The sequence below is a fragment of the Hydractinia symbiolongicarpus genome, chromosome 13 (genome assembly GCF_029227915.1).
Source record: "Hydractinia symbiolongicarpus strain clone_291-10 chromosome 13, HSymV2.1, whole genome shotgun sequence".
Classification (NCBI taxonomy): Eukaryota; Metazoa; Cnidaria; class Hydrozoa; order Anthoathecata; family Hydractiniidae; genus Hydractinia; species Hydractinia symbiolongicarpus.
In genome coordinates this window covers 16,185,330-16,211,658 of record NC_079887.1, presented here as the reverse complement: position 1 = coordinate 16,211,658, position 26,329 = coordinate 16,185,330, and the positions used below count along the sequence as shown (strand labels likewise).

General features: G+C 34.7%; 2 protein-coding genes across 5 annotated transcripts in view; one reads left to right on the top strand and one right to left on the bottom strand.

Annotated features, from left to right (window-relative positions):
• LOC130623929 (glycogen debranching enzyme-like) overlaps positions 1–15,459 on the top strand; it is a 29,855-nt gene extending 14,396 nt beyond the window's left edge. For 2 of the 3 annotated variants that reach the window (XM_057439478.1, XM_057439479.1), the window contains 18 exons: positions 281–338; positions 499–622; positions 1,250–1,413; positions 1,567–1,668; positions 1,933–2,082; positions 2,273–2,447; positions 6,527–6,666; positions 7,031–7,155; positions 8,493–8,713; positions 8,979–9,246; positions 9,623–9,868; positions 10,381–10,606; positions 11,017–11,264; positions 11,580–11,695; positions 12,130–12,335; positions 12,819–12,916; positions 13,637–13,724; positions 14,402–15,459. In XM_057439478.1, coding sequence (XP_057295461.1) covers positions 281–338; positions 499–622; positions 1,250–1,413; positions 1,567–1,668; positions 1,933–2,082; positions 2,273–2,447; positions 6,527–6,666; positions 7,031–7,155; positions 8,493–8,713; positions 8,979–9,246; positions 9,623–9,868; positions 10,381–10,606; positions 11,017–11,264; positions 11,580–11,695; positions 12,130–12,335; positions 12,819–12,916; positions 13,637–13,724; positions 14,402–14,656 — 3,010 coding nt within the window. In that variant the 3' untranslated portion in view covers positions 14,657–15,459. The remainder of the gene's footprint in view (positions 1–280; positions 339–498; positions 623–1,249; positions 1,414–1,566; positions 1,669–1,932; positions 2,083–2,272; positions 2,448–6,526; positions 6,667–7,030; positions 7,156–8,492; positions 8,714–8,978; positions 9,247–9,622; positions 9,869–10,380; positions 10,607–11,016; positions 11,265–11,579; positions 11,696–12,129; positions 12,336–12,818; positions 12,917–13,636; positions 13,725–14,401) is intronic. The other variant, XR_008981163.1, reaches the window with a different exon arrangement.
• A 461-nt stretch (positions 15,460–15,920) lies between these two features.
• Positions 15,921–22,969, bottom strand: LOC130623931 (major vault protein-like). Of its 2 annotated transcripts, XM_057439481.1 has the most exons (13): positions 22,811–22,940; positions 21,034–21,104; positions 20,543–20,831; positions 20,004–20,288; positions 19,247–19,369; positions 19,045–19,170; positions 18,723–18,833; positions 18,121–18,626; positions 17,841–18,038; positions 17,398–17,748; positions 17,015–17,258; positions 16,668–16,856; positions 15,921–16,275 (listed from the first exon to the last, which is right to left on the bottom strand). In XM_057439481.1, the coding sequence occupies exons 3-13, from the start codon at positions 20,825–20,827 to the stop codon at positions 16,123–16,125; spliced, it is 2,571 nt and encodes an 856-aa protein (XP_057295464.1). In that variant the 5' UTR covers positions 20,828–20,831; positions 21,034–21,104; positions 22,811–22,940; the 3' UTR covers positions 15,921–16,122. The 2 variants fall into 2 exon arrangements, with proteins under 2 accessions (XP_057295464.1, XP_057295463.1); XM_057439480.1 differs by lacking the exon at positions 21,034–21,104 and having other exon boundaries at positions 22,811–22,969.
• Between the last annotated feature and the right edge of the window lie 3,360 nt (positions 22,970–26,329).

Below are 26,329 nucleotides of genomic sequence, written 5' to 3'. Positions count from 1 at the left end.
TTTGATTCTGCTTTTCTTTTTTATGTTAAATTTTCATGTGGCTCGCTTACAACATATCTCATCAATCATGTATTTTCTCTCCCATGCCATTATTTAACTGTGAGGACAACTTTAGTTTTTTATCTTCACTGGAGAAAACTGTGTTCAGAAAAACTTAACATGTCTCGCAGGTGGAATTGTCAAATTATTTACTGTCCTACAAAAAATATTATCACTTTTCTGTCCACCTATTCTTATTTCAATGTAAAGTTGTTGCTTTTATCCAATTGTATTTGTTTAGAATATTTCATGGTTTTCGATTGGATAATTGTCATGGCACACCCATTCATGTTGCTGAGGTAAACAGTTGTATTTAAAAGCTCTTATATTATAGGATGTCATCTTGGCATAATATCCTAAGCTGAATTTGAGCATGTCATACTGCTTATATTATTCATCTATTCCATGATGTTGAATGTTATTGACTGCCTTGCTAAACCGATTTTCTGACTTCCATAGTATCTTGTCTCATGTGCAAGGGCCATCAACCCAGATTTATATGTGATTGCTGAGTTGTTTACTAACAGTGAAGAATTAGATAATACATTTATCAACAGACTGGGAATTAACTCACTTATTAGAGGTGACGAATGTTTTACATTTTAGTTTTCTCATTCGAATTATTTATACCATTATTTATGTTTAAGAGGGCAGAATTTGGACGATTTTTTTGTACTAATTAGTTCGCTGGTTTGGAGAGCTGTTGTGGCATGCCAGGTTGGGCACCACATGTAAACAGTGCCGTTTGTGCAAAGGAGAAGCTTTGCTACTCTTTTGCAAAATTTTTAAAAGGCTATTCATAACAGTGCTATTATTCACTACATTGTTTAAACTGTCTATGGGAGCAGATAAAAAGTTTTTACCACATGTGACAAGTTTTTGTTTGTGAACATAGGAACCCATCGTGCTCCGCAACCCTTTAATATCAAACCAAACATGTTGTAAATTAAGAGGAACTTTTTCAACCATCACCCCTTCTCCTTGCTCAATAAGGTTATCAACTTGCAAACTATTTATATTCAAACATTAGAAACAATTTGTTTTTAGTTTATTAAAATTGCGTTTGAGTTTTTGCCTAATTGTTAATTTTCATGCATGCATGTAAGATTATTCATACATTCTTGTAAGTTAGTGGTATTCAGGGTGAACTTATAAAGTAAATATATTAAAGTAAATACAAATAGATAACGATTTCATCAACTCTGTTTAGAAAATATGGGTGCTAGTAGTCCACGTGATTTAGGTAGGCACGTGCATCGATTTGGTGGTGATGCAGTTGGGTCATTTTTGAAAACATCATCCCAACCACTCCGTCCTTCAATGGCTCATGCTATTTTTATGGATGTTACCCATGACAACCCTTCGTTGTTTGAGGTAAAGTTTGGGCAAAGATATTTTGTCTCGCATTAAAAATATTTGCATTGTCTTTTGATTAAAATTTATGTTAGTAATTTATGTAACAATAACAGATTAAATAATATAAGTGCGTATGTTGCAATCTTGTTGTACTCTTTGTTCTCTTTTTAGTCTCGCACCGTGTTTGATATTTTACCAAGTGCTGCGTTAGTCTTGGCAACAGCATCTGGTGCAGGAAGTAGTCGGGGTTATGATGAATTGGTGCCACATCATGTAAGAAGATTTTTTTTGCTTTTTATTTTCTTTTATCACCTGCTTTATTACTTGCTAAACAAGAGTATAGGAGGCAGTCTGACGTAATTTTATCCTCAGCTCTCTACAGGTTACATGAATACATAGGTATAAATGAGAGCACTTTAATTTGATGTGGGAATTTTAACGAGGTCTTTTAAATGGTGGTACTGAAGAATTATGTTTACTAAGCTTTTCTAAAACTACTTTTAAACTTGCTGTCTTTGAACAAGATTGTTTTTTTAGATACATGTTGTGGCGGAGAACAGGTTATACCAATCTTGGTCTCCTTCTTCATCATGCAATGGTTATGTGTCAATGAACCAAGGAATACTATATGCTAAAAAGGTTTTAAATAAACTTCATCAGGACATGAGAAGTAATGGCTTCACTCAGGTAAGTCTATTTGTTTGTGTTAGAAATTATAGCTCTATAATACATTACATTCAACAAACTTAACATCGTTTTTTTATGGAAGATTCGAAAAGATAATGCTGCCCAATCCTTCTCTACAAAGTTCAATTTAGAAATAGATAGAATATCTTCGTATTTTATGAAATCTCTTATATTCATACTCGTTTTGTAGATATACGTTGACCAAGCAACTGAAGAAATAGCTTTCGTAACCCGACACGCACCACATTCACATGAAAGCTACGTCATTGTAGCACATTCTGCTTTTTCTACTCCTGCTGCAAAAAATTATCCAAGTAAAGCGAATGCTAGTTGCAATATACAAGTTCCACCATTAAAGTTAGAAGGTAAGTCTTCCTACAGAACTAAGAATAGGGATGGATTAATCCAGTAATGCTTTGGGAATGCACATTTAAAAGATAGATTAAATGTTCTAGATTTGACGAGTACTCAGAAAGGCTATAAGTTTTATGTGGAAGTTATAATAAGTTGAAATGGCACTACAGTTGAGAATGGGACATCAGTTTTATTAAAATTCCATTTTATGCAAGTGATTGAAGAGTATATTCAGAGCATATATATCTTGCAACTAGAGAATATCTAATTTTTAAATCTCAATACATTGAACTTAGTTTCGAAGATGCAACAGAGATAGAATGCACAGAAAGAGCAGGCAGTAAAAGAAAGCTCAACAAATTATCTGAAGTTGATTTTTCATGCTCTGGAGAGGATGTATGGAAAAGGTTATGCGAGAAAAGGTATAGAAACGAAACATATAGTCTTTTTAAAAAAATTAAAAAATATAAGAGGAAAAAAGAGAACATGAGAAATTACATATCTAATAGAGTGACAGTGAGTGAAACAAAGTGATAGGATTACCAAGTTTAAGAATGGAGTGTCGAATGGACCTTTGTGTTGTAATTTGTAATAGGAGTCTATTTAAACGCTCTGTGACCCTGTTTTTAGCTGACAAATATGAAATGCCTGAAGAAAATTTTTTCTATATGGCTTCAGTTACGAGCTTCAATAGTAAGGAATACTTTTCGCTCAACATGTGACAAAAAAATTAAATTAGAGTCCCGTGTCAGGCTGTGTGCAATAAATTAGAACTCTATCAGTTTCCATCTGACATAGCCAAGCTTAGAAGGTTAGAAAAAACGATAATTGCCAAGCGATTATTATTTAAAAAGATAGCAATAATGCCAAAAGGACAACCTCCTATACTCAAAGAATCCATTTGCAATGTTCCATTAGATATTGAAACAGTTTGTGACATTCTCCCAAGAGGTCCACATTCTAATGGTTTTATTATGGTGAAGTTGAAAAGAAAACTTGCTTATCGTGGTTGTCTGTTATTTGAACCAGTTTGCCCAAGTATTGTTAGATCTGCTTTTATAATATTTGAAGCAGTTAAATCATTTGTATACAGATATATAATTGATGGATCTCAAATAGTTGAACAACTTTTATTGTTGAATGATGAAGAAGATATACCATTGATATTAGAGAATAATCATAATATTGAAGATGTAAAAAATCCTCTTGATCAGGACAGAGTTGGTGCAAATGAAACAGCCCTAATATCCGCAATTTCACTCAATATAATAACGATACTCTGTCTATTGCTTCTCTCTCTTAACAGATCAAAACTGTGAAGAAATGGCACATCCTTATTTGTTCCCAACTGGGAGATTTGATTATCAAGTCAAGAGGGAAATAAACTTAACACCAATCCAATATTTTAACCAAAGGTTACTCAATTCCAAACAAACATTTGCATCAGAAGCATACTATATTTTTATGCTCATTCTGTATGTCAACAACTTAATATGACAAGTCATATCAATATTGCAATGCAGAAAGTTTGCGCCAATCCTTTGACTGCTGGAATGCTTACTCAAAACTTCCAGGAAAATGTTAAATCATTTATTGTCAATGATCAGGCATATAGCTTTATGAGTACTAGGCACACCAGCATACTGGGAAAAATTTTGTTTAAAGTATTGGGAGTGGTGAACCAATTGGGTCTCCCAAGATTTTTCATGACATTATCATGAACAGACTTACTGTTGCCCAATTTGGCTTCTATTAACAAAACTTAATGGTGCTCACAAATCGACAAGAAGATACGTCAAATGAATTATGAAGAGTGGCACAATCTACTGAACAGTAATCCTGTTCTACTAGCACTATTTTTAAAGGAAATCATTGTTGATGGACCTTTGGGAAAAGTGATATATTATGCAATTCGTGTAGAATTTCCAGAAGAGGAAGCCAACATATTCATTCTTTTTTGTGGGTTATCGGAGCCCCAGAGTTTAACAATAAAGAATACAGAATTTTTGTTGACCAGATAATTAAAGACAAACTTACCTGAACCTGAAATTAAAGTTGATTTATTCAAACTAGTTAAAACCTATCAAGTTCATTCCCATTCACGTTCATGCAGAAAATATGAAAAAGTTGAATGTATAACTTTAGAAAATTCTTCACACAACGCACAGTAATTGCAGAGCCCTTGCCAAAAGTTTAAGTGAGTTAAAAAGAGCAAGAGAATTTTGAACAAGGTGAAAGATTACATTGACACTAATTTAGATCCAAGAAAATGTAATATTTTTGATCCATCCCAAGAAAATAATGTAGCGCCTTAATGTATTTCTGACATTTTTTCACTGTTAAAACTTACTAAAGAGCAATATTACAATGCTTTTTCCATATCTAGAGATACATTTAAGGCGTCCTACTAATTCATGTTTTGTTAACAGTTTTTGTTGTTGATGGTTTACGTGCATGGGAGGCAAATATTGATATTCAACCTGTTGTCAACCATTACAAAGCGGTTTCATACGTGTGTGCATATTTTTCTAAATTTAAAGACGAATCATCCGAAGCTATGAAACAGGTAGTTAAAGAAGCAGTTAATTCAAACTTGAGTAGTTATCAGCAAATAAAATCAATCGCGAGAGCGTACATTACTAAACGCGAATGTTCTGTTCAAGAAGCAGTTTACCATATCATGCCGGAGCTTTGGTTACGTAAGACATACACCCAGGCGTGTCATTTGTCAATACTAATTTGCCAGATAAACGTTTTCAAATATTCAAAACCTAGAATAAATTGAATAAATTGCCTGAAGATGGCACTGATTTGTTCAATATGCTTGATCGCTATCTGGACCGACCTAATCAAACATTTAAAAATGGGAGATTTAGCATAGTGAATAGCATGTGCTTTGCAGAATTCTGCTCATACTATCGTCTTTCAACATCAAAATGGTCAGACGGTGTGAACGATAATCAACTTGAAATATTTGATGATAACGTAATTGAGGAAAACCATGCAGAATGTGGAATCCTTCTACTTACCACTTATGTCTTCCAAAACAGAGTACATGGAATGCCGGAAAGTAAAAGCGGTGTTGCGATACCATGTTCCGAACCAGATTAAGAGACCATAAGAGTATGTCCATCATATTCTATTCATGTATTATCCTTTTAGAAATGAAATTTTTTAAAGTTTGAAGCAGTTTTCGTTTCTGTCTTATGCAACTTCCATATATACTAATATTACACACGATAAAGGTTCAAGAAAATGATGAGGTAGAAAATTTAGTTCAAACAGCACCATCTTTGCTTCCAATTGATCCTGAAGACGCGCCTGCTTTGTTTGATGAAAATGATGATACAAATGCAGGTGTTTCAAAAAAAATTGAATTAATTCAATTGTCTGATGATAATATCAATGATAAAATTCGTTTATTGAACCTAATACAGAGGGAAATATTTTATTTCGTTTTAAAATGGGCTAGGGATTATGTTAAAAGTTTGTCATATGTATGCAAGATCATCCAGCCGTCATTCTCAAAAATTACTCTTGGTTTAGCCAAGAAGACTGATTTGATCCATTTTATCCTACGTACATTCATAAAATAATATGCACCCTAAATGCAAAACAGTATTTATGTGTCATGAATGCTTTATAAGCATTACATAATGAATTTTATATTACATGCCGCACGCTCTCGACGCAGCGAATTGCGTACGTATATATGACCATTTGATTTCTCTCGCAGCGCAGATGTTAAAGACGCATGTCTTCTTGTTTTTATTTGAATAGATGAAATTTTCTCCCCTGGGCCATGCTATGGTACGTCCTCAGGGGAAAGCATGATGAAATTCGAAACTGAGAAGTAACAGTCACTATTTAAAATTTCTGGATTACACCCTGAAAGTACTCAGACCAACATGAATGATATTTTCCACCATAACGTCACATCCAAACAATTATATTTTTCTGGTTCATTGATAAAATAATTCAACTGTTTCTTTTTCTATGTAATTTTGTCTTTGAGTACTTACCTGTTGCGTTCAACAACTTACTGAAATTTGTAACTTAAGTCGCAGAATAAAACTTGATTCGCTTTTAGGTACATTGGACAAGATAGTTTTTGAGGCACAGCTACTTGATGTGGGGAAGACAAAGTTTGTCCGCAATGCTGAATTTATCAATGGTAGCATGGAATATGAATTGCAAATGCAGGAGAACATTCCCATTGAGCAATCTAAGGTAAATAATCAGTAGTGTGACCAGGATTGTTTATTAATTATTTAATTAATTAACAAATAAATTAATTTTTATTATCAGTTCCAAGGTTGAGGCAGGTGTCGCTTTAGTGACTTAATAATATAAATAATAAAATAATAATAAAATAAAAATAAAATAATTCGGCCAAATATTTTTGTCCTTTTTTTTGTAGAAGAAGATTTTGTAAGAGTTACAGTAGGTTCACAGGATTTAAGCAAAAATTAAAACCAATGTTTGTTTTCGTTGATAGTAATTTAAATATGATTTGTTTAAGAAACTTCCACATAAAAGATTGTCTAATTTTAAGATTGATGACCATTATATCATCCTTATTGTTTGTTTTTAGCTTGTTGTATTGTCTGGCATTGATGGACACCAAGAAATCAATTTTAAACATTTTTTGCCTGGTAGTGTTGTTATTGTTAAAGTGTTGCCGACCCCAAAAGTGAAGAAGTCTGTGCAGTCTTTAAGGTAAGCGTTATGTTTTTGAGAGTTTGGTTATCATTGACTGAAAATATATCTCCAGTAAAAATACTCAAGCAATAGCAAACAAAAATGGTATTGCAAAAGAAAATATATTATTACCACAATAAATGTAAATCTACAAAACTCAGTCATTTCAGTTGCATACCATTCCCTCCCACAAAAATTTACACAAAATGTAAAAATCAACCAGTTAAGAACACAAAAAATTTTCTTTTTAGTATGATGATCTGTACTGTCCTTTACCAACAGTTCTGAACCTAAATGTCAAAACATCAATAAGCAAAGATTAATATTAAATTAAAGAAGATCATTATTTTCATAGGTTAGAGCTAGAGCTGGGATGGGGAGCTGGACTTGGAGGCTAACATTAGCTAGCTAACAGTAGCTAAGACACCCAGTTAAATATAATTAAACTGGGAACACTTACCTAAAACTAAAGCTAGCTATTTATGCTTAGTAAAACACATATAAAGAGAACCAATATTAATGTAAAATTAATAAGACTACAGTTCAACAAAACCAAAGTTTTCCTTTTTTTAGTCAGCTAACAGCTTTATGGAGCATTTTGAATTTTAGGACAATACATTAGTTACGTGCCAGGTAAAATATAAAACTGTGGCTTTTCCTGGGAAATGCTTGCTCCACCGACATAAAAAAACCAAACGTCTATAAATATCAAAGTTCTCACTATTTGTGATTTCAAATCCACTTTAAACTCTAGCCTTTGTTTCATACTTCTAACTTTATTTTACATCTAGCTCCACTTCTCACTTCACTTTCCTACTTCTTCACTTGGTCTCTTTTCATTTTAAATATAAAGCTATGCTTTTTTAAACCACTTTTTTCCTTTTTTCAAGGTAAAGGGATCGCTCTTCTGTGCTTTTTTTTCGGTGACCTTTGTTTCCTACTTCTAAATTTACTTTACTTCTAGCTCCACGTAGCTCCACTTTCACTTCCAACTTAACTTTTCGACTTCTTCAATTGGACTTTTTTCTTTTTAAATATGCTTTTTTAAAGCACTTATTTTACTTTTGTGGGGTTTTTTGGTGGCGAGAGGACACCATTTTTCGAAAGTTAGCCGTTAAACTTATTTCAGCAAATCAAATTGAATCGTTTTCATCACGTGATGTAAACAAAGTAAACACGCTAGCAAAATGGACATAATTTTTTCGGTGACTTTAAAGAGAATTTCGGCAACATCAAAGGAAAATAAACACATCCACTTTGCCTGTCACAGACAGACGGAACTGGCGTATTATTATATAGATAAATATTTTAAATGCAGCTTACAGTGTACAAAATGTTATTCTTTTTATTCATAGACATGTTTTGTCTTTATTCTCACGTCCAAATTATCATATTCTAAACGATACTACAGAAAGGTTCAACATTGAACCAGTGGATAGGATAATTTCCAAGCTTTCATTAGCCGACTTGAATCGTGTATTATATCGATGCAGCAATGAAGAACAGGATGATGGAAATGGTGGCGGTGCGTATAACATTCCACGGTATGGCGATGTCGTCTATTGTGGTACTCAAGGTAGGACTTTGTTTTTGCTATCATAGAGCTATTACTACGCCTCCGAAAAATTCCTCAATTCCTCCTCGCAGCTCCTTAAATCTCCTGTAGTTTTTTTAACAACTTTCTTCTCAAATCTTCACGCGTTTCAGAATTTTTTAGTAAGAATTTGTTGATAGTAAATAAACTTAATAGACTTTTCTTCTGTGTGGCGTGGCAATTTGGTTTATTTATATGCAGTTTGCATAAAGATAAATAACTACGAAATAGTTTTTCTTCTCTCTAGGTTTTATGTCTATCTTATCAACTGTTCGTCAACACAATGACCTTGGTCATCCCATATGTGACAATCTGCGTGCTGGAGACTGGATGACAGGGTATATTGCAAACCGATTGATGTATTATGATTCAACAAAACCACTCGGTTTATGGTTAGCTTCAGTGTTTCAATATTTAAAAGATTTGCCTCGCTATCTCATTCCGTGTTACTTTGAGGCGATTTTAACAGGCGTACATGTAAGTTGTTTGGAACAAGTTTTCAATCTGATGTCAAAGTAAGTATATTGGCTTGTGCATTTCATGTGTATTTTATACATGCGTAATGTTTTATGTTTGTTTTGTTCTTTTTAAAAAATTGTTTTTGGCAACATAGATTTTGCCAATGCTTATGAATTGCATTCTCTCTTTTGTTATTTAATTTAATTTAATTATTAATTCTTTTTTCATTAAAAATAATGCAAATCAATGTATATATTGATTGGAACAGAACTGCAGACACTGTGAAAATTTATTGAGCATTAATTGTTCTAGCAAAAATATTTTGGAAAAACATATGTACTATAAAGAAATTTTGTGCAGAAATGCATTATGCTTTTGTTGTTGCTGTTTCTCATTGTTGTTTTTTGACCATCTTTATCATTTTTTTCCCAGATTCATTCAAGATGGAGACAGTCTTGTTAAATCTTTATCACTTGGTTCAGTTCAAATGTGTGGTGTAACAAACTCATCCAAACTTCCGGCAGTTTCCAAATCAGTTACAAACTCCAGTGATCAGTATCTGACCATGGCAGCTGGCTTGCCACATTTTTCAACCGGATTCATGAGGTGTTGGGGTCGTGATACTTTTATAGCTTTGCGGGGGTTGTTACTTGTGACGGGAAGATTTAATGAAGCGAGGTAAGATGTTTTTATAAATGTTTTTTGTAAATTTCATTTGATTTCTTGTTGTTTTGACAGACCATTCGTCAACAATATGCAAGCAAGATTGTGATTTTTTACCTTTCTTTGTGCCAAGTGACTTTTTGACAGCTTTAATATGAACGGGAATATCCTCGCCCTCCGGGTTTGGTTGGTTACAAAAATATTGTAAGAACTTAAATGCGTTTATTCGGGAATGAATACTTCACAACATATTGGACCTCAGAACCAATTTTAATTTTGCTTTGTGACTATGAAATTAGCTGCCATCATGGTTGCGTAAACATGCAATTCAGGATAGGATTTATGTCTTAGGCGGTTGTTAGGTGGGACGATTGCTTTACTTGCACGTAGTTTGTAGTTTAAATGGGAGGTTTGAATGCGCTAAGACCCCCTTTGGAGGATCTTTGTTGATAGCAGTGCTACTAGGAATTGAAGAGACCATCCTGAGTAAATAATTGTAACAAATAAAATATTAATAATTGTTTTAGAAACCTAATTTTATCGTTTGGTGGCTGCATGAGACATGGTCTTATTCCCAACTTATTAGCTGAAGGGATTAACGCCCGATATAACGCCCGTGACGCCACTTGGTTTTGGTTGCAAGCTGTTCAAGATTATTCAACCATGAAGAAGGACGGGCATATGATTTTGAATGCTCATGTTGTTCGAATGTATCCCACGGATGATGCTGAAGCGCAAGTGGGAATAGCACAGGTAAAATATGTGTCTAATCTTTAAGAGAGGAGTTTGATCTTTAAGAGGAATGTTTAAACTAGTAGAACGTATATAACGTTTTTTAAGAATATATATTCGCGTGGTTGTTGTATGGTGTTTTTAAGAATGTGTTTTTCTTTACAAAGAGCAATGATTATTATTTTTACTTCTTTACACGCCATCTTAAACAGTTAAGAAAGATCGTGCTTCGGTAAATTCCACTTGTATTATTGTGTTATTATCTATCAGACTAGCCGTATACGCTATACTAGTTTCCAAAATAGCCATTTTTCCTACTGGTTCATTGCTTGCTTTTATTTTTAGTTAGATTTCTGTCGTTTTAACCAATTGAAGTAAAAACGCTTTTGGAAAACGTTTTATTTTACAACGATATTTTTTCAAATTTTTAGGAAGTTCCATTGCAAGATATCGTACAAGAAATTTTAGAGCGCCATTTTCAAGGTTTCGCTTTTCGCGAGCGTAATGCTGGCGAATCGCTCGATCGCGACATGAGTAGCGATGGTTTTGTACAGTCCGCTGGAGTCGATCTACAAACAGGTTTTGTTTACGGTGGGAGTAAAGAAAACTGTGGAACGTGGATGGATAAGATGGGAAGTTCTGTTTTGGCTGAAAACAAAGGTCATCCTGCAACTCCCAGGTTGCTCTCGTTTGTATTTGTTCTTCACTTCAATCTTTTTTCTTTGTAGTTATTCTTCACACCAAATCTTAATGATTGTGTGGCTTGAAAAGAAAAGGCATTACTTACTTGTCCATGAGTTTTCATTTTACTGCATTATCCGCTATGACGCAAAAAGCTCACGCGTTTTTTTGGAAGCGCATCTGCAATTGGACAAAATTTCTAATTTTGTTAAAGTGCGCAAGCGATAACAAAAAAGTGAGGTTTTGGGCTATAGCGAAAAAATTCAGTCAAATAATGGCTTTCTCTTTAGTGAATTGACTTTATTACTTTTAGAGATGGAAGTGCCGTCGAGTTGGTAGGCTTATGCAAGTCCACTCTAAGATGGTTGATTGCAATGCACGACAAAGGGTTTTATAAGTATAAAGAAGTCACAAGAAAAAGTCATTCAGGTGTGATAAGCTCTTCTTTGTTGTATGTACACAACACAATGATCATCCGTGATGTAACGGTCACCCATGATCCAACACCTATATTCAAAATCCAAAATAATTTACTTTTACACGCTCTTGACTAAACTTCCACCGTACTTTTAAAAATATGGATATTTTCACTGTTAAGGACGAAACCTTTTTGTACTTTATAAAATATGAATATTACATTCCTGTTTTTTCTTAACTTTATATTTTTACATTTCATCCTCATGAAAGTTTAAATGTTTGAACGCCTACTTAGGGAATGTATCGACACGCATAAATAGTTCCATTAGAATTGAGCTTCTGGTTTTCCAACACACCTCCTCCAAGAGCAACCCTAATTAGGGTAGGTTATTAGCATAACAACCCTAGTGTAAACTATGCCTAATTAATGTGCTTAACACATCAAGGTGAGTTGATGACGTGGACATATAAAGAATGGGACAAAAAGATTTATGAGAACTTCGAGAATAAGTTTTTTGTTGGTGAAGGAGACTCTGCTGACGTCGACAAAAATTTGGTCCACAAAAGAAACATATATAAAGATAGTTATAAATCAACGAATGGATTTACAGATTACCAGTTGAGACCAAACGTGCCGATTGCGATGTGTGTGGTAGGTTTTAGTGTGGATTTTCATTTGCATGTTTATATTTACCTAAAGTACTCGGTACCTTATTTCCTGATTAACTTCGTAGCAGTGCAAAGCATAGCATTCATTTTTGTAATTATGTAACTACGGTCGAAAGTACTGTCTTGACTGTATATATACAGGTATCTGTTGTCGTAAGGAGAGTTAAATATTGATGTGGGCCGTTGTAAGAAAATCTATTCAGTTACATATTTCGTATTTACCTATTCATAGTATTGCCTATTGATAGTAAAATTTATACAGTGGTCATTTAGTCATTCCCATAGTCAGTACCTTTTTTCCTTACTTTATGAATGATGTGAGATTTAATTTTTAGTCGCGCACGGTATACTATCAAATAATGTCTTAATCGGTCTCCTGCTGCGTGTTTTGTACCGTCAATTAGTGTATACGTCACCGGAATTATGTCTCTGGCGTGTTAGTCCGAACAATTGCATATATTTTTAGGCTCCTGAATTATTCAACGTAAAGCACGCGTGTGCGGCTTTACAACAGATTGAAACTCATTTACTTGCGCCCATGGGATTAGCTACGCTCGATCCGGAGTAAGTTAAAAAAACAGAACTGAATTTATATGTTCGATAATCGTTCCTTTATCTTTCACAGCTCTCTCCCTCCACCTTTCACTCCTCCCCTTCCCACTCCCATTCCCACTCCCATACCCAATTCCTCTTCCTCTTTCCTCTCTGTGAGAAAGTTTAAATTAAGGAAACAGACCTGCCTTATAGATTGCTAAAAAATATCACGGCTTGAAAAAATCATAATATAATAAAAAAAAACACAGTCAGTAAACTAATAACTAACCTGAACTGGAGTTCCTGAATACAGTCCAAAGCTAGAAATACAATACTGTTCAAAATAAAACAGCGATGCTAATATTACGGTGCTTGCAGATCATTGGACCACAACAAGTTTTAACAAATATGGAATATAACATATACATGAACATGTTTTTGGGACCAATCTTTTGTACTACCCCAACATGACTGCATAGATCATGTATCATCATCATGCCAGGTGGCTTTACTATGACCTCATACCTATACCTATTGTTTGCTAACTTTCCTGATGCTGCTACAGCAATCCAACATGGTTTTGCATTTTTGTAAGCCAGTAAGAACTCGACTCGTTTGCCTTGCGTCACAATGTGAGGGTTTTTCAAAAATTTGTCGGTTGTTAATAATCAGGGATATTGCGCGGGTTTTCATTCTGCAATTAGTGGTGATTTAACAAGCTATATTTGTGTATGTTCTTGTTACTTCTAGTGACTGGAATTATGATGGTTTTTACGAGAACGATTTGGATATGAAGCAGTTCAATAAAGCGTTAGGATTCAACTATCATCAAGGACCAGTAAGTGATTTCTCTTCGTTTTTATTGCTATTTAAATGCATCCCTTTCACTTTCTGTTTGTTCACTCGATGTTTTTTTGCAATTTTAGAATTGTAAACTTTAACCTACCGGCAACAACTGTGTGTCACTACTTTGCTGTTTATACTTATGTAATTAGCCAGCGTGCTTGATAGACCTTGAAAAAAATTAAACTAGGCAGCCTTGAAAATCTAGAGTATTTTCACCATTTCCGTAGAGATCAAACATAAAAATCTAAAACATGAATATAATTTACTTAAATGCACCTATCAATTTTGTGTTGTGTTTGTGTTTTTTTGTTGTTGTTGTTGATCTCTGTAATAACAGCCGTATTGCGGACGAAAATGCATGAAATACCTATGATATGTATCCGGGCGAAAATTTGGGAACCAGTAGTCTCGTGAAGTGAATGTTTCACAGGCTAACGAGTAATCTACATTATGATGTTGTCTTAACTTTTTTATTCACCATGGTTGTACCTAGGGATACCCAGGTACAGCCAAAAGTAAAATCGTGAAAATGTTTTGATTTTCTTTTCAACCCGGTTTCACTGTTTTAAGTAATTGTTTGTACGAAAGGCTATAAGGTTTTGATATAAAAACCTAGCCCATAATTTATTGAAAAAGTTCTGACTAATAAATGACCAAATCTTTTTATAGGAATGGACTTGGGTGCTGGGACCCTTTCTTCGAGCCAAACTTCTTTTCGCAAAAAAATCTGGAGAAGACGTCGAGGAAACGAGCAAGCAAATATATCAAATGTTGTCGCGACATAAAAGAGAACTGTCGACGTCAGCATGGAAAGGGTTACCTGAACTGACCAATCAGAATGGTGCTTATTGCGGCCACAGTTGTCCTACACAGGCGTGGTCGATGGCGTGCTTGTTGGAGGTGTTGTATGATGTGAAACATTGACGTTGGAGTGACGAAGTTGTGTTCGACTGTGACGTGACATTGTTTTAATCGTAGTGTGTAGTGTTCTTAAGCAAAGTGTATGAAAACTAAAAGTAATTTTTTAATACGTGGAATTTTACGTCAATGAATTGCTATCATACACTTCTGCTAAACAGAGCACGAGCTGCTTGAAGTAGCAAATGTTTTGATTGACAGAAATTAAAATGGCGAATGTTGATTTTAAAATAACTTAAAATAATTATTCATAGATATTCTTACACTAGTGTGGTTTTCAAGCTCGAAATAACTTTAGCCATGTAAATGTAGTATTGTGAAAGGGGTGATTAATTCTTGTTTATGAATTGTATTTCGACTGTTATTGTGTAGTCTCATTGTGTAGTGTTTGTGATTTAAATTGTCACAGGTGTATAACTTCATGGAGAGGTCAAACAAATTCGTTGCCTCAAACTAAATCAGTTTGCAATTTCAACACCAAAATAGTTGCGAAGGAAGAAGTTGTCATATCTGTCGTTTGTTTGTTGTTTTCCCTCCCAAATATTTTATAATTTCCTTATTTTCGATTTAAAAGCGCGCCACAAGCCCCCACCTCCTAAAATTTGATAATCCTCTTTGCTCTCTTTTTCTTGAAAGACTTTTTTTTGTTTGCTAAAAATATATTTACCTTTTTTTGTATTTGTTTTTACTTTTTATACATAATTTTTTAGTCAATGCACTGATTAGATATTACGTCAAACCAAAAATTTATGTTTTACATGTATGTGGATATTGCTGTGCACAATTAAAAATAAATCTCGTTTCCAGGACTCTTTGGTCTCTTGTTTATATGAGGAAGAAAATCAAAAAATAGATAAATCTAATCGCCTAATTAAATATACTCGTTTATATCGAATGTCTTCCTGACGGATAAAATTCGAGATTAAATAACAACTGTATATTTTAGTATATATATTCAGCTTGAGTTTGCTGATTGTTTCTTTACGCAGCTTTTAACCGCGCATCATTCTTGCATCCGTATTAAGTGATCCGTATTAAGTGACGTAAAATGCACAAAATTTATCATTGAAATTCGTTGCCTTCAAATGTGACGGATTTTTAAAATCCTTAGTAAAACTTAGATTAGCAAGATTTGAACTGAATTCTTGTACATGACTGCCTGAAAGTGACCACGATCGACCAACCGATGAGGAAGACAAAAGGACGGAACTTTGTTATGAGATTTATTTCAGGGTTTTATTATCAAGAAAATCGGAAATAATTACAAAAATCCAGCGCATAAAAGTTTATTTAATTTTACTTTTATTATTTTACGAAAACCACACAGCCTATACAAAAAAGTAAAAAAAAAACAACATGAAATAGACTTGTGTACAACAGAACAGAATTTTGAAAAAATTGAAATAAAAAAAATCATAAATTAATTTAAAGGAAAAAAAACATTACAAAAAAACCGTTTATTTTAAAAACGATTAGCTTTCCGATGTAAAGCTGTCTCTGTCTCTTCGACTTTTCCGATCTTCAATAGCACCAATCAAACCTTGGGCTGTGTTGAAGAGGTTGATTGGAGATGAACCATCCGTGATTAACGTTGATTGAAGTCCAAGCGATTTCAGTAACTTTACCTAAATTATAAAATTAGGTCAAAATAATTATCTCCCCCTTCTTGTAAAATCTCATAGATCAAGTCAGATCTAATAAAATCCGATTAATATATTTAATATAAATAAGGTAAATTTAATCATCAACAGGATAGCGTCACCTTCAAATGACAGTACATAACAGTTTTGTTATGCAGAGAATGAATAAAGTTGTTAAAAAGTTGCAAGAACAAGAAAGACTATCATTATTTTTACGTCATATTCGTCAAAATTAATTGACGGAAGGTCACAGTTCACTGAACCACCGGATTATTAAACCACAATATGAAATTGGATGACAACTACTTTAAAATGTTCGACTTGTAATGGCTGTTTACTCCATCAGAGATATGGGGAGAAGGTTGATAAGATCTTACCTGCATATCAGGACCGGCAGTAGCAATTGATTGTATTGTATTCGAACCAATAGCGTCCACCATCTGTTTAAATTTGTTCGACTCGATGGTAGCGAGCTCAGAGGTCTTCACAATCTCGAGCTCGTTCTGTTCTTTGATGTACTTCATTTCAGCATCACGCGCAGCCGTCAGACGTTTTAATTCAGAATCCTAGGAAAAATCATTAAGAGTAAAAGTAAGAACAGAGGTCACGGAGAGAAAATATTTGTGGAAATAGGTTATGACCGGGTTGATGTGTGATCCACACAACAATTCAACTTGCGGGTGAAATTATTAATAACAAAGACAGAACGGAATTGATGACTCACAGCTTCAATGCTGGTCGCTTCAGATTTCAATTGCGCTTGTTGTACGGCAGCCTCGCCTTCAATTCGTGCAGCTTCAGCACGAGACTGAGCCTCGGCCTTAGCTTGACCAGTTGATTCGACAGCTGCGCTCAAAGCTTGCAGTTGGAGTAACTCTCGGCGAGCCTTCTCTGCTTCTGCTTCATCCTGAATTTTCTGTCTCTCGAGGCGACCTCGAGCTTCTTGTTCAAGACGATCTGCCTCATGTCTAAATAACAAATTCAAGAAAATACATGCCTAGCTGTCAATTACACCTAAAAATCCCAAAAATGTCATACGCTGTTAGCGCGCATGCCTGAAGTCGAGATCACAAACACTGCAGTATATTCAATAAGAAAACCACTTACTTCGCAGACGCTTCTTGCGAAGCTGTTGTGATTTCAATAGCAAGCTGGACAGATTTCTGCAGAGCGTCACGTGTACGTTGATCGACGGGCTCCACAGACTGGATATCGACACTAGTTATGCTCAAATTATTTGCTGGAAAGGTGAATTTTTCTCGAACTTTTCCCTTCTCGTCCAACCCAAATACGGAAGAGCGGATGATTTTTGCGGAATTCTTGTGGAAATCGTCAAACTTTACGCTGGCCACAGCACCTCGAATTCGCGAAGCGATCGCCTTGCAAGCATCTCCGATGAAGTCTGGTACTGAGAAAAGTTTCGCGCCACTGGCGTCGTCCTTGTCACATGTGAAGTGCCTATGGCATAAAAACACAATAATTAAGATTATTTTTTCTCACCCCTTTATTCTTATTACATACAGATTTCAACGAAGAGTTAGACCTCTTACCAGTTATAAGACAACTGTAATGACAGTCTCGCATGATCAGCAGTTTCTACGACAACTATATCAGTGCAAAAGTCAGGACCAAGTAATAAACATAATGCTTTGATTACATTAGGACGTTTAGGCTTGCCGCCAGAGATACTGAGAACAGTGAACTGCTCATCTGGGCCAAGCATGACAAGATCCGGACCAAAAATGACTCTAGAAAGAAAAAAAAATTGTAACGTTAGTATATAAACAAACACAAAATAACAAATTTGGACGGGTAACAATTTGTGCATACCTTGCTTTTTTATCCTTGTAGTCGTAGATTTGAACAGTAGCATTGTGTGGCACGCGGAAGGTGACTACTTTATGTTTATCGCGTGATTTAGGTTTTTCAGCAGTTTTTCGATCACTGCGGTCAGCAACGGGATCTTTTCCTTGTGCCAACAAATCTTCCACGACAGGTGGCAACTCTTTTTGCCACAGTTCCTCATCTTGATTCAACATGTATGTGCATCCGATAACAGCTCTCACCTGACCTGTTTTTATATTTCGAACATAAACACCTTCGTTGGCATCCAGTGGAATTGCTTTGCGAAAGTTGCTTACTTCTACTTCTACGGGCGGCACGTATTCTCGTGGACCACGGATCATCCAGCGATCTCCAGGAGCGCGTTTGTCTTTGTCGTCTGTGAATTCTTCGGTAGCTTTTAAAATCAATCCCTCGTCTTCGCCAAGGACGTATATTTTTTGAATACCTTTTTCTAATTTCTCTCCTGGTTGAAGGAAAAATGATTTTTCACCCTAGAAAGTAATAACGTCTTGAATTTAGCTCTGTTTTAGACTAATACAATTGTCATAGTTGACCATAAAAAGATAAAAATATTTTCAAAAATTTACCTTGACAAGTTTTTTTTGTCCTAGTTGAGGTTTTCCGTCTTCACCAATTGGATCACATATGACACAGTATTCTCGATTGCTCAATGTTGTAATGTTAACAACAACTACAACCTAGAAAATTTATACTCATAAAATCGCCCTGCTCCAACATAGAGCTGATCAACAAAGAACAGACAAAGCGTATCATGACGATATTTTAAAAATTATGATTTATCGGAAACATTTAAATAAATTCCTTCATGTGCAAATTCAAATATATCATCTGTAAAAACAGAATTCATATATGTCTGGACAAAATTCATAATGTCTTGAGAAAGCATACCTCTTCATAAACATTTGGAATGTGAGTTTCAGTGTCATCGAAAGTAATCAGCCACTCTTCACCATTTTTTCGTAATTTCTTCTTCATGTCAGTAAATGTTCGAGTCGCTCGCATATGCAATGCATTCTGAAAAAAAATCATGAGCTTATTATATACAACAGAAAGAAAAAAACGATGTTGTTGTTGAAACATCACACCTCACCTTTTCTGTGAGTACATAGGCATCCACAATTTCACAAACTTCCTCATACGCTCCTGGTAGATAAGCACCAGTCTTCTTTACAATCCATTCTTCACCTGTAACTCTTTCCTTTCCTTCTCGATCCTGCATGTAAGTAATGTATATATGAAATAAGAAATGTAATTGGTTTGTAATAAAGAAATTATATCGCTGTGCCACAAATATACCTTTAAGGAAGAAATTTTGACAAGAAGAAAATTTGGTGGAAATTAAATAGGGTAAAATTAAGGTTTAATTTGGAGGAAGGAAAAAAGATTAAATTTGGTGGAAATGTCCACATATAAGAAAAATAAACAATTTTTTTATAATTTCAGGCAATGTTAATTTTTATAGTAACAAAAATAAAATTAGGTACACTCTCGTAAACATGCAGCTAAACTTTGCTCAACGTGCACTGCCAACCGAGCTATCGGTCCGATAGTGAGACGAGTTTGCAATTGCCTTTTCTCTCACTACAGGATCGAGCCCAGTTGGTGGTCCAAGCCCACCAGCACAAGCCTTCACTTCCACCAATCACGACCTGCTACCGTACCGCGTGTTTCGGTGACATTACCTTCATCAACCCATATATATTTTCAGTATACATATTACACAAGGAAGACGCTTATCCGCCTAATCAATCTACAAGGTACACAAAAAAATGTGTACAAGATTTTAAATTTTTTAAACCCTGAATTCTAAAAATAAATACTAACGTCAACAAATTTTATATTGTTACCGTTGTTTCTTTTCTGGCTCGTAGTTTAATGGCCTGATTGGGTTTAATAATAACTGCATGGACACTCTCAACAACTTCAACTTCTTTACATGGAATGTATGTTCCAGGCCCTTCAAACAACCATTCATCTCCAGCAATAATATTTTTCCCACTCTTGTGAGTGAAGTCAAGGATAGATCTCAATCGCAGAGCTGAGTTGGCATGAACTACAGTTAACGCGGTTTTTGACTGCTTAAGTACTTCTCCTGGGTACAATGGGAATGGATCTTGGGCTAGGCGAATATCCTAGAAAAAAATATAAATAAAATAAAAAACACATGACACATATTAAGAAAAAAAATATATATTTTATAGAGAAAATGGTAAATTTACACAGAAGTATTAACTGCAAGATCATACCATGGTATAAAAGCTTTAATGGCTGTTATAGTTTTTTAACATGCTCTTTATTAAATTTGATAATTGTAGAGCGTAAAACAAACGTTTGCGTTCAGGTAAATGTTTGTTTAACTAGAGACAAAATAAACTAAATGACTAACCAAATCTGCATGTTTCAACTTTGCTTGACCGCTTTCATCAAATACAACTTTTCCTTCATCGTCAGTAAAAACAGGATTCTCAATAACACAATAATGTCTTGGAGGGAGTGTTACCATCTGTTGCGGTCCAAACACAACTTTTTCATTATCCTGGCGAATATATGTCTTTGGTCCAATTTCGACTCTGGTGACATTAGTGTTTTGATCTAAGATATGGATGTAATAGTAGGGTGGTATTCTGAAAATGGAGCTGTCGCTTGACTTAGTTGGTCTTTTGTCTGCCATAGTCCTTAAAAATAAGGAATGAATAATAAGTCAATGGAATTTATTTTTAGCATGGTTCTGGCATAAGAAATGGTAAAACATGGAAAATAGTATTAAAATTCTAACTGAGATTTTTATTAGCATGAAACCTATTCTTAGACAAATAACAAATTTAATCCATGTCATTTCCTTAAAAACCTGGTGACAACTAAAGTTTTAAAACCAACCTGTTTAAAATGTCAGCAGCCTCTTTTTTGATTCAAAATAACCGTACTTCATTAAATGCAAATTTTTATTCCTAAACAATATTTGACTATATAATATGTAAGGTTCTTTATTTTATGCTTATTAAGAGTGTGGCCATTCAAATCACGTTGTACATCTGTACCCAACTAAGCCCCAAACACAACTGTTTGTAACCTCTGCAGAACATAGTTCATATACTAGAACAACGAGGGAGTGTACAAAAGCACATGTGAAATACATTATAGTTTTATTTGTTACTTTTGCCGACTTTTGAGAAACTTATTTCTGCTATTTGACCTAATCATCACATAATTTTTATGAATACTGTGGGTTCTTAAAATGGTGAAGATATTTTCCATTGAGGTATATTTTTAACATGCCCAATGATGTTTACCAACTAGCTGTTAGTAAGCTCAGACAATACTTTTGACATTGATAATTTTAGGAGTAGCCATAAACCTTTTCATGGTTATGTTCTGCCCAATCTTAGGAAGCTGCCCAATCTTTGGACATAAAATTGCCCAGTCTTAAGACTGGGCAGGGCGTCACAAGATTGGGCAAAAGACCATGTTAGGCCCATCTTTGGCGCCTTTTAGATTTTAAGGAAGGGATGCACCACACGAGCTCTGTTTTTTGCGACTCCTAACAAACATTCTCAGGCACATTAAAAATTTATATTTTGGGTACTGTTGAATTGACCCGGCCCGTTTTTGGACACAGTAGAATGAAAATCGTAGCTAGCTAGCTAGGTAGCTGGTAGAGCACGTTTTATACATTTAGCATTTATATACAGCTTGTAGTAGTGGCTAAATTTTAAAAATAAAATGTTTATATTTAGAGCTGTAGCCAGCTGTAGCTAATATCATAGTCTATAGAAGAAAAACCTTATAGACTATGCTAAAATGGTTGAGTAGTTTCAATTTTTTATACATAAAATACATGGTATATATAAATTTTTGGCTTTTGATTTTCCAAGAAAAGTTTCAATTTAAAGTTCCTATTAAGAGGTATATTCTAAAAATTTTATTGTTCTGTTTGTCTTCCACAATCGTTCTAAGATTGGGCATGTACGTCTGTAGATTGGGCAGACCCAGTCTGACTGGCCACCAATTTGTCACTGTCGGAAGATTGGCCTGGCCAGTCTTAAGACGGGGCGCATTCCAATATTGGGCAGAACAGTTAAGTAAAAATACATACCCTTATTTTATCCAACTCAAGTTATCCGTACAACTAGTTACACCGTACTAATCGTCTTAAAACCAATTTAGAAGACATAATTCAATATTAAAACTGAAAATGGCCTTTTCTTTTTACTAAAAAAATACCCACTGCTGTGGGCTGGCAAATGTGTTTATTGTTTTTTTCATTTTTTGCGCAGCAGCCTTCGCAGATTTTTCTCATAGCCGTACAGCATTGTCTTTTGAAACGACTACTTTGTGTATTACTACATCTCATAATAACTGTGAAAACGTGTACATATTGTATATAATAAACAATTCCACATTGAATCACTAACTATAAGCCATCAAAATTTACCAAAAGCTAACAGGCTTGGTAGAATTAATTATAGGCAACAAAATTTTCACTTTCATACCAGTAACTAATTTTTAAAACTTAAAGCAATATATCTTCCAAAAGTGCTTGTGATAGCAAGCAAAGTCCCTGTAAAAAAACTTCAAATTCTCTTATAATGAGGCTGACTAAAAATTTTCTCATGGTATACAATGGATAAACTCTATTATGGAAAACTTTACATACCTAGCTGTTTCTATGTAGATAGCTGTTACAAAATTGACTTTTGAATCGATTTCGTGAATTGAGAAAGACGCCCCTTCCTTATTTTGTCGTTTGCAAAGTGGTGCAATAATTTAGAAAACAAACTTTTGCATATATAATCATTTTTAAATGGAGCGCCAAAACAAATATAATTACCAACCTTTAACATTTGCCGTTAAAACAAATTTATAATTTTTAAAGGCAAAACAGTAACTTTTATGAGGTATCTGTAAGATACGAAAATAATTTTTTTACAAAGCAAAACCTTTTTTTCCCCCGGAACATTACGAGCTTAAAACCCTAGTTGTATGTTGATGTATTTTTTAGTTTGTAAAGTAGTTAATGGCAATTCTGCGCCCTGTTAGTTGTTTTCTTCGAATTGAGTACACCCTCGTCCCCAGGGCTTTTTACCTTCTGGGACGGGGGTTGAATTGAGTATTATCGCTTGTTGTACACATATTGCACATCAGGATAAAAACCGCCCAGAATCAATTTACACGCGAGTTATTTAAAGATTCCGAAAACAATACACAGAGTTTAACATTGAATAGGAAATTGCGTAAATGACACTTTGACCTTTCGTTGGTAGTGTCATTATTTATTGTTGAACTGTACCACTATCGTCAACCTCGTTCTCACCGTTTCGTAAAACTGCTCGGGGGCCACAAGGGCCTGGAGACGAGGTTGCACTCTCGAAAGTTTATAATGGAAAGTGTCTGCTGACTGTTGCGCGTAGAGGTGTTGGTTGCTGAAAATGCAAAAAAATCCATTTTTTAAACTGCAAATATTTCATTATGCAGAATAAAACAATCATTGCAGCGGAGGGGACATGGGGAATAGTCCTAAAATTAACTTAGATACGGTATTTCATCTTCTAGTGCCCATTTTTTAAGCGCCCCCTTTAACAACAAGCCATCTAACTACAAAACTAATTTTAAAAAACGCCCCTCTAATAAATGAGATTAATTTTAAAAATAAGCACCCAGGCGTATACTATAGGATATCTCCATGTTATCAAATAAAACCTAGAACTTAAGTATATAGTTTTTTAAATAAAACTCATAACATAAATATAAAACGAGCATTCACCTTTCATAATTTGTGGTAATAACTTCATAACGCCTCATTTCTTTAAGTACCTTCTTAATTATTCTCCTAATTTTAAAATAGCTATAGCTTTAGAGAAATACTAATTTTGGCTAATACTAATTTGGATCCACTCATCTTTGAACTTTAAGAAAAAAATCGACTAAAAATTTAAAAATTGGAAGTCATCCCGCTGCTAATGACGTCATCAAAAACACTTTTTTTGAAACAAAAATGTACATGCTCTAAAAAACTACAAAAATACAACAACGACAAAAGTGAACAATCTAGGATGCTTATTCAAAATTTTATTTGATATATTTCAAAGATCTCCCTGAATCCTTATTAAGCGAATAAAAAAAACCCTTCGATTAGATTTTAGAATAGCATAGGCTCTGGTGAATCGTCATCTCTAAAAAATTGTCCTGGGGACGAGTTTAACATACACTTAGTTCCACGCTTAACCAATTAATTCATTTCTGCTCACGTCATCATTTTCTAAGTAATCATCGTCAACATCGATCTCGTCTGAATAATGTAAACTTTCTGCAGCCACTTCCCATACTCGGCTGCCGTCAGTTTCATCATCCCAATTTTCTTCCGTATTTGGAAAATTTTCTTCCAAATTTGAAAATGCCGTTTGTAAATGCTCCACAAGGTAACCTTCCCTGTCGTTGACTAGAAAGTCCTTATCTTGTTTTAAAGGCGAACACTTCTCCACAACATAAAGGCTTTCCCCGTCTTCTTCAACCATCGAATAGTCAGCATTCACATCAAATTCTAACTCAGATTCACATGGGCGAAGATTATGTTGTAGTTGTGTTTCTTCCTTTTCTTCTCCGGCTTCTCTGTCTTCTTCGTCGAAATCATCGTCCTCGTCTGAATATTCTAAATAATAAAAAGACTGGGATAGGTTTTTTTACTTTGATTTATTACCTCTATAGAGAAACTGCCATTCAAAACAACCCCATCCAATTACAAGAGACGCAAAGCGTACTGACAATTGCAGGTGTTACCCAATCTTCCTTAAAATCATTTCAGAATTAAAAGACTAATAAATGGCCGCTGGCCTCTTGTAACAACTAATAAAGATTTCATTTTCGTATTTCATTATCAAAGTCACGAGCTTGTACATAGACAATACAAAGCTTCACTTTACAACATCAGGCGAATCCCCTCAATTGTCGCTTTGTTAAATAAAGCTATCATAGAAACTGATTTCCATATGGTCATCACAAAGTTTAAACCTCCCTTCTGACAGATCGAAAACATATACACTCACCTATATACATTGGATCACGGTCATTTCTGAGCATGTTTACACGAAGATTCTGTAAAGTAGGATTACACCAAGTAAAAAATTCTTTTAGTTTCGTCAACCCTTCTTCTGTCACTTCGCTAGCTGAATTAAATAACATACATTCGCGTAAGGAACCATAATTTTTAATATAGAAGTAAAGCCCCCTGATGCATCACAACATATTGCCTGGCAGTGAGCGGAAGCGATCCCAAGAACTGGAAGTCACAGACAAACCCATTACACTACGTGCATCATCTACATATACTTCAGTTGGGGGCACCTTTAACTGGCCAAGGGGAAAATTCGGACAGAAAAATAATGTTTTCCATTTAAAAATGTTTGTGAGCGTGTCTATGGTCAGACCAGGGTACCGGAAATTAACTCCAGGCACTGTGTACAGTGGGGGATTGTATAAATAAAATTTAGTAGGCACTGTAAAAAAAAAGCGGATTCAAAAATGTAATATAGAAGGAGAAATTTTCACCTCCTAGTATTAAATCCAATGTCATATGCTGACGCAGCACATTTTTTAGTCGATTATCGTCGATGAAACCATCATCAACCGTGTAACATCCACTTAGATCGAACGTGTGAAGCGAATCCAAATAAATAAGACAGGTAACAACTCCTACAATAGAGAGAAATTAAAGTAACTCGTTGCGTAAAATTTTCGCGAATTTTTTTTTGTTAGACGGGAAATCACTGACAAAAAGCAAGATGTACAAAATTAGTGAATTTTAGGGATTCTATACTGAGTTAAATGCAGCAAACAATCAGACCAATGACATTAAAAACTTGGCGTACAAAGCAAAAGTTTCGCGTATGAGATTAAGCGTCAAGAGTATTTGCACTTCCTGTTTTTGAAAAAAAAAACTTTTGGAACTACCTATGCCGCTGAAAACGAGGTTGGGATCATATAAGGAAAAGAAATGTGTTTCGCAATAAAAAAGATGAAAGATAGAAAAATGGGGTGGGGAGGATTAATTTACATTTTTTGGAAGAAAACTAAATACGTTTCACGGAAAAGTAATGAAATACAACATATTACAGTGCTCATAAACATTTTCACCATTACAATTAATTTTATGTAAGCCACTGAAGACAAACGTCAACAG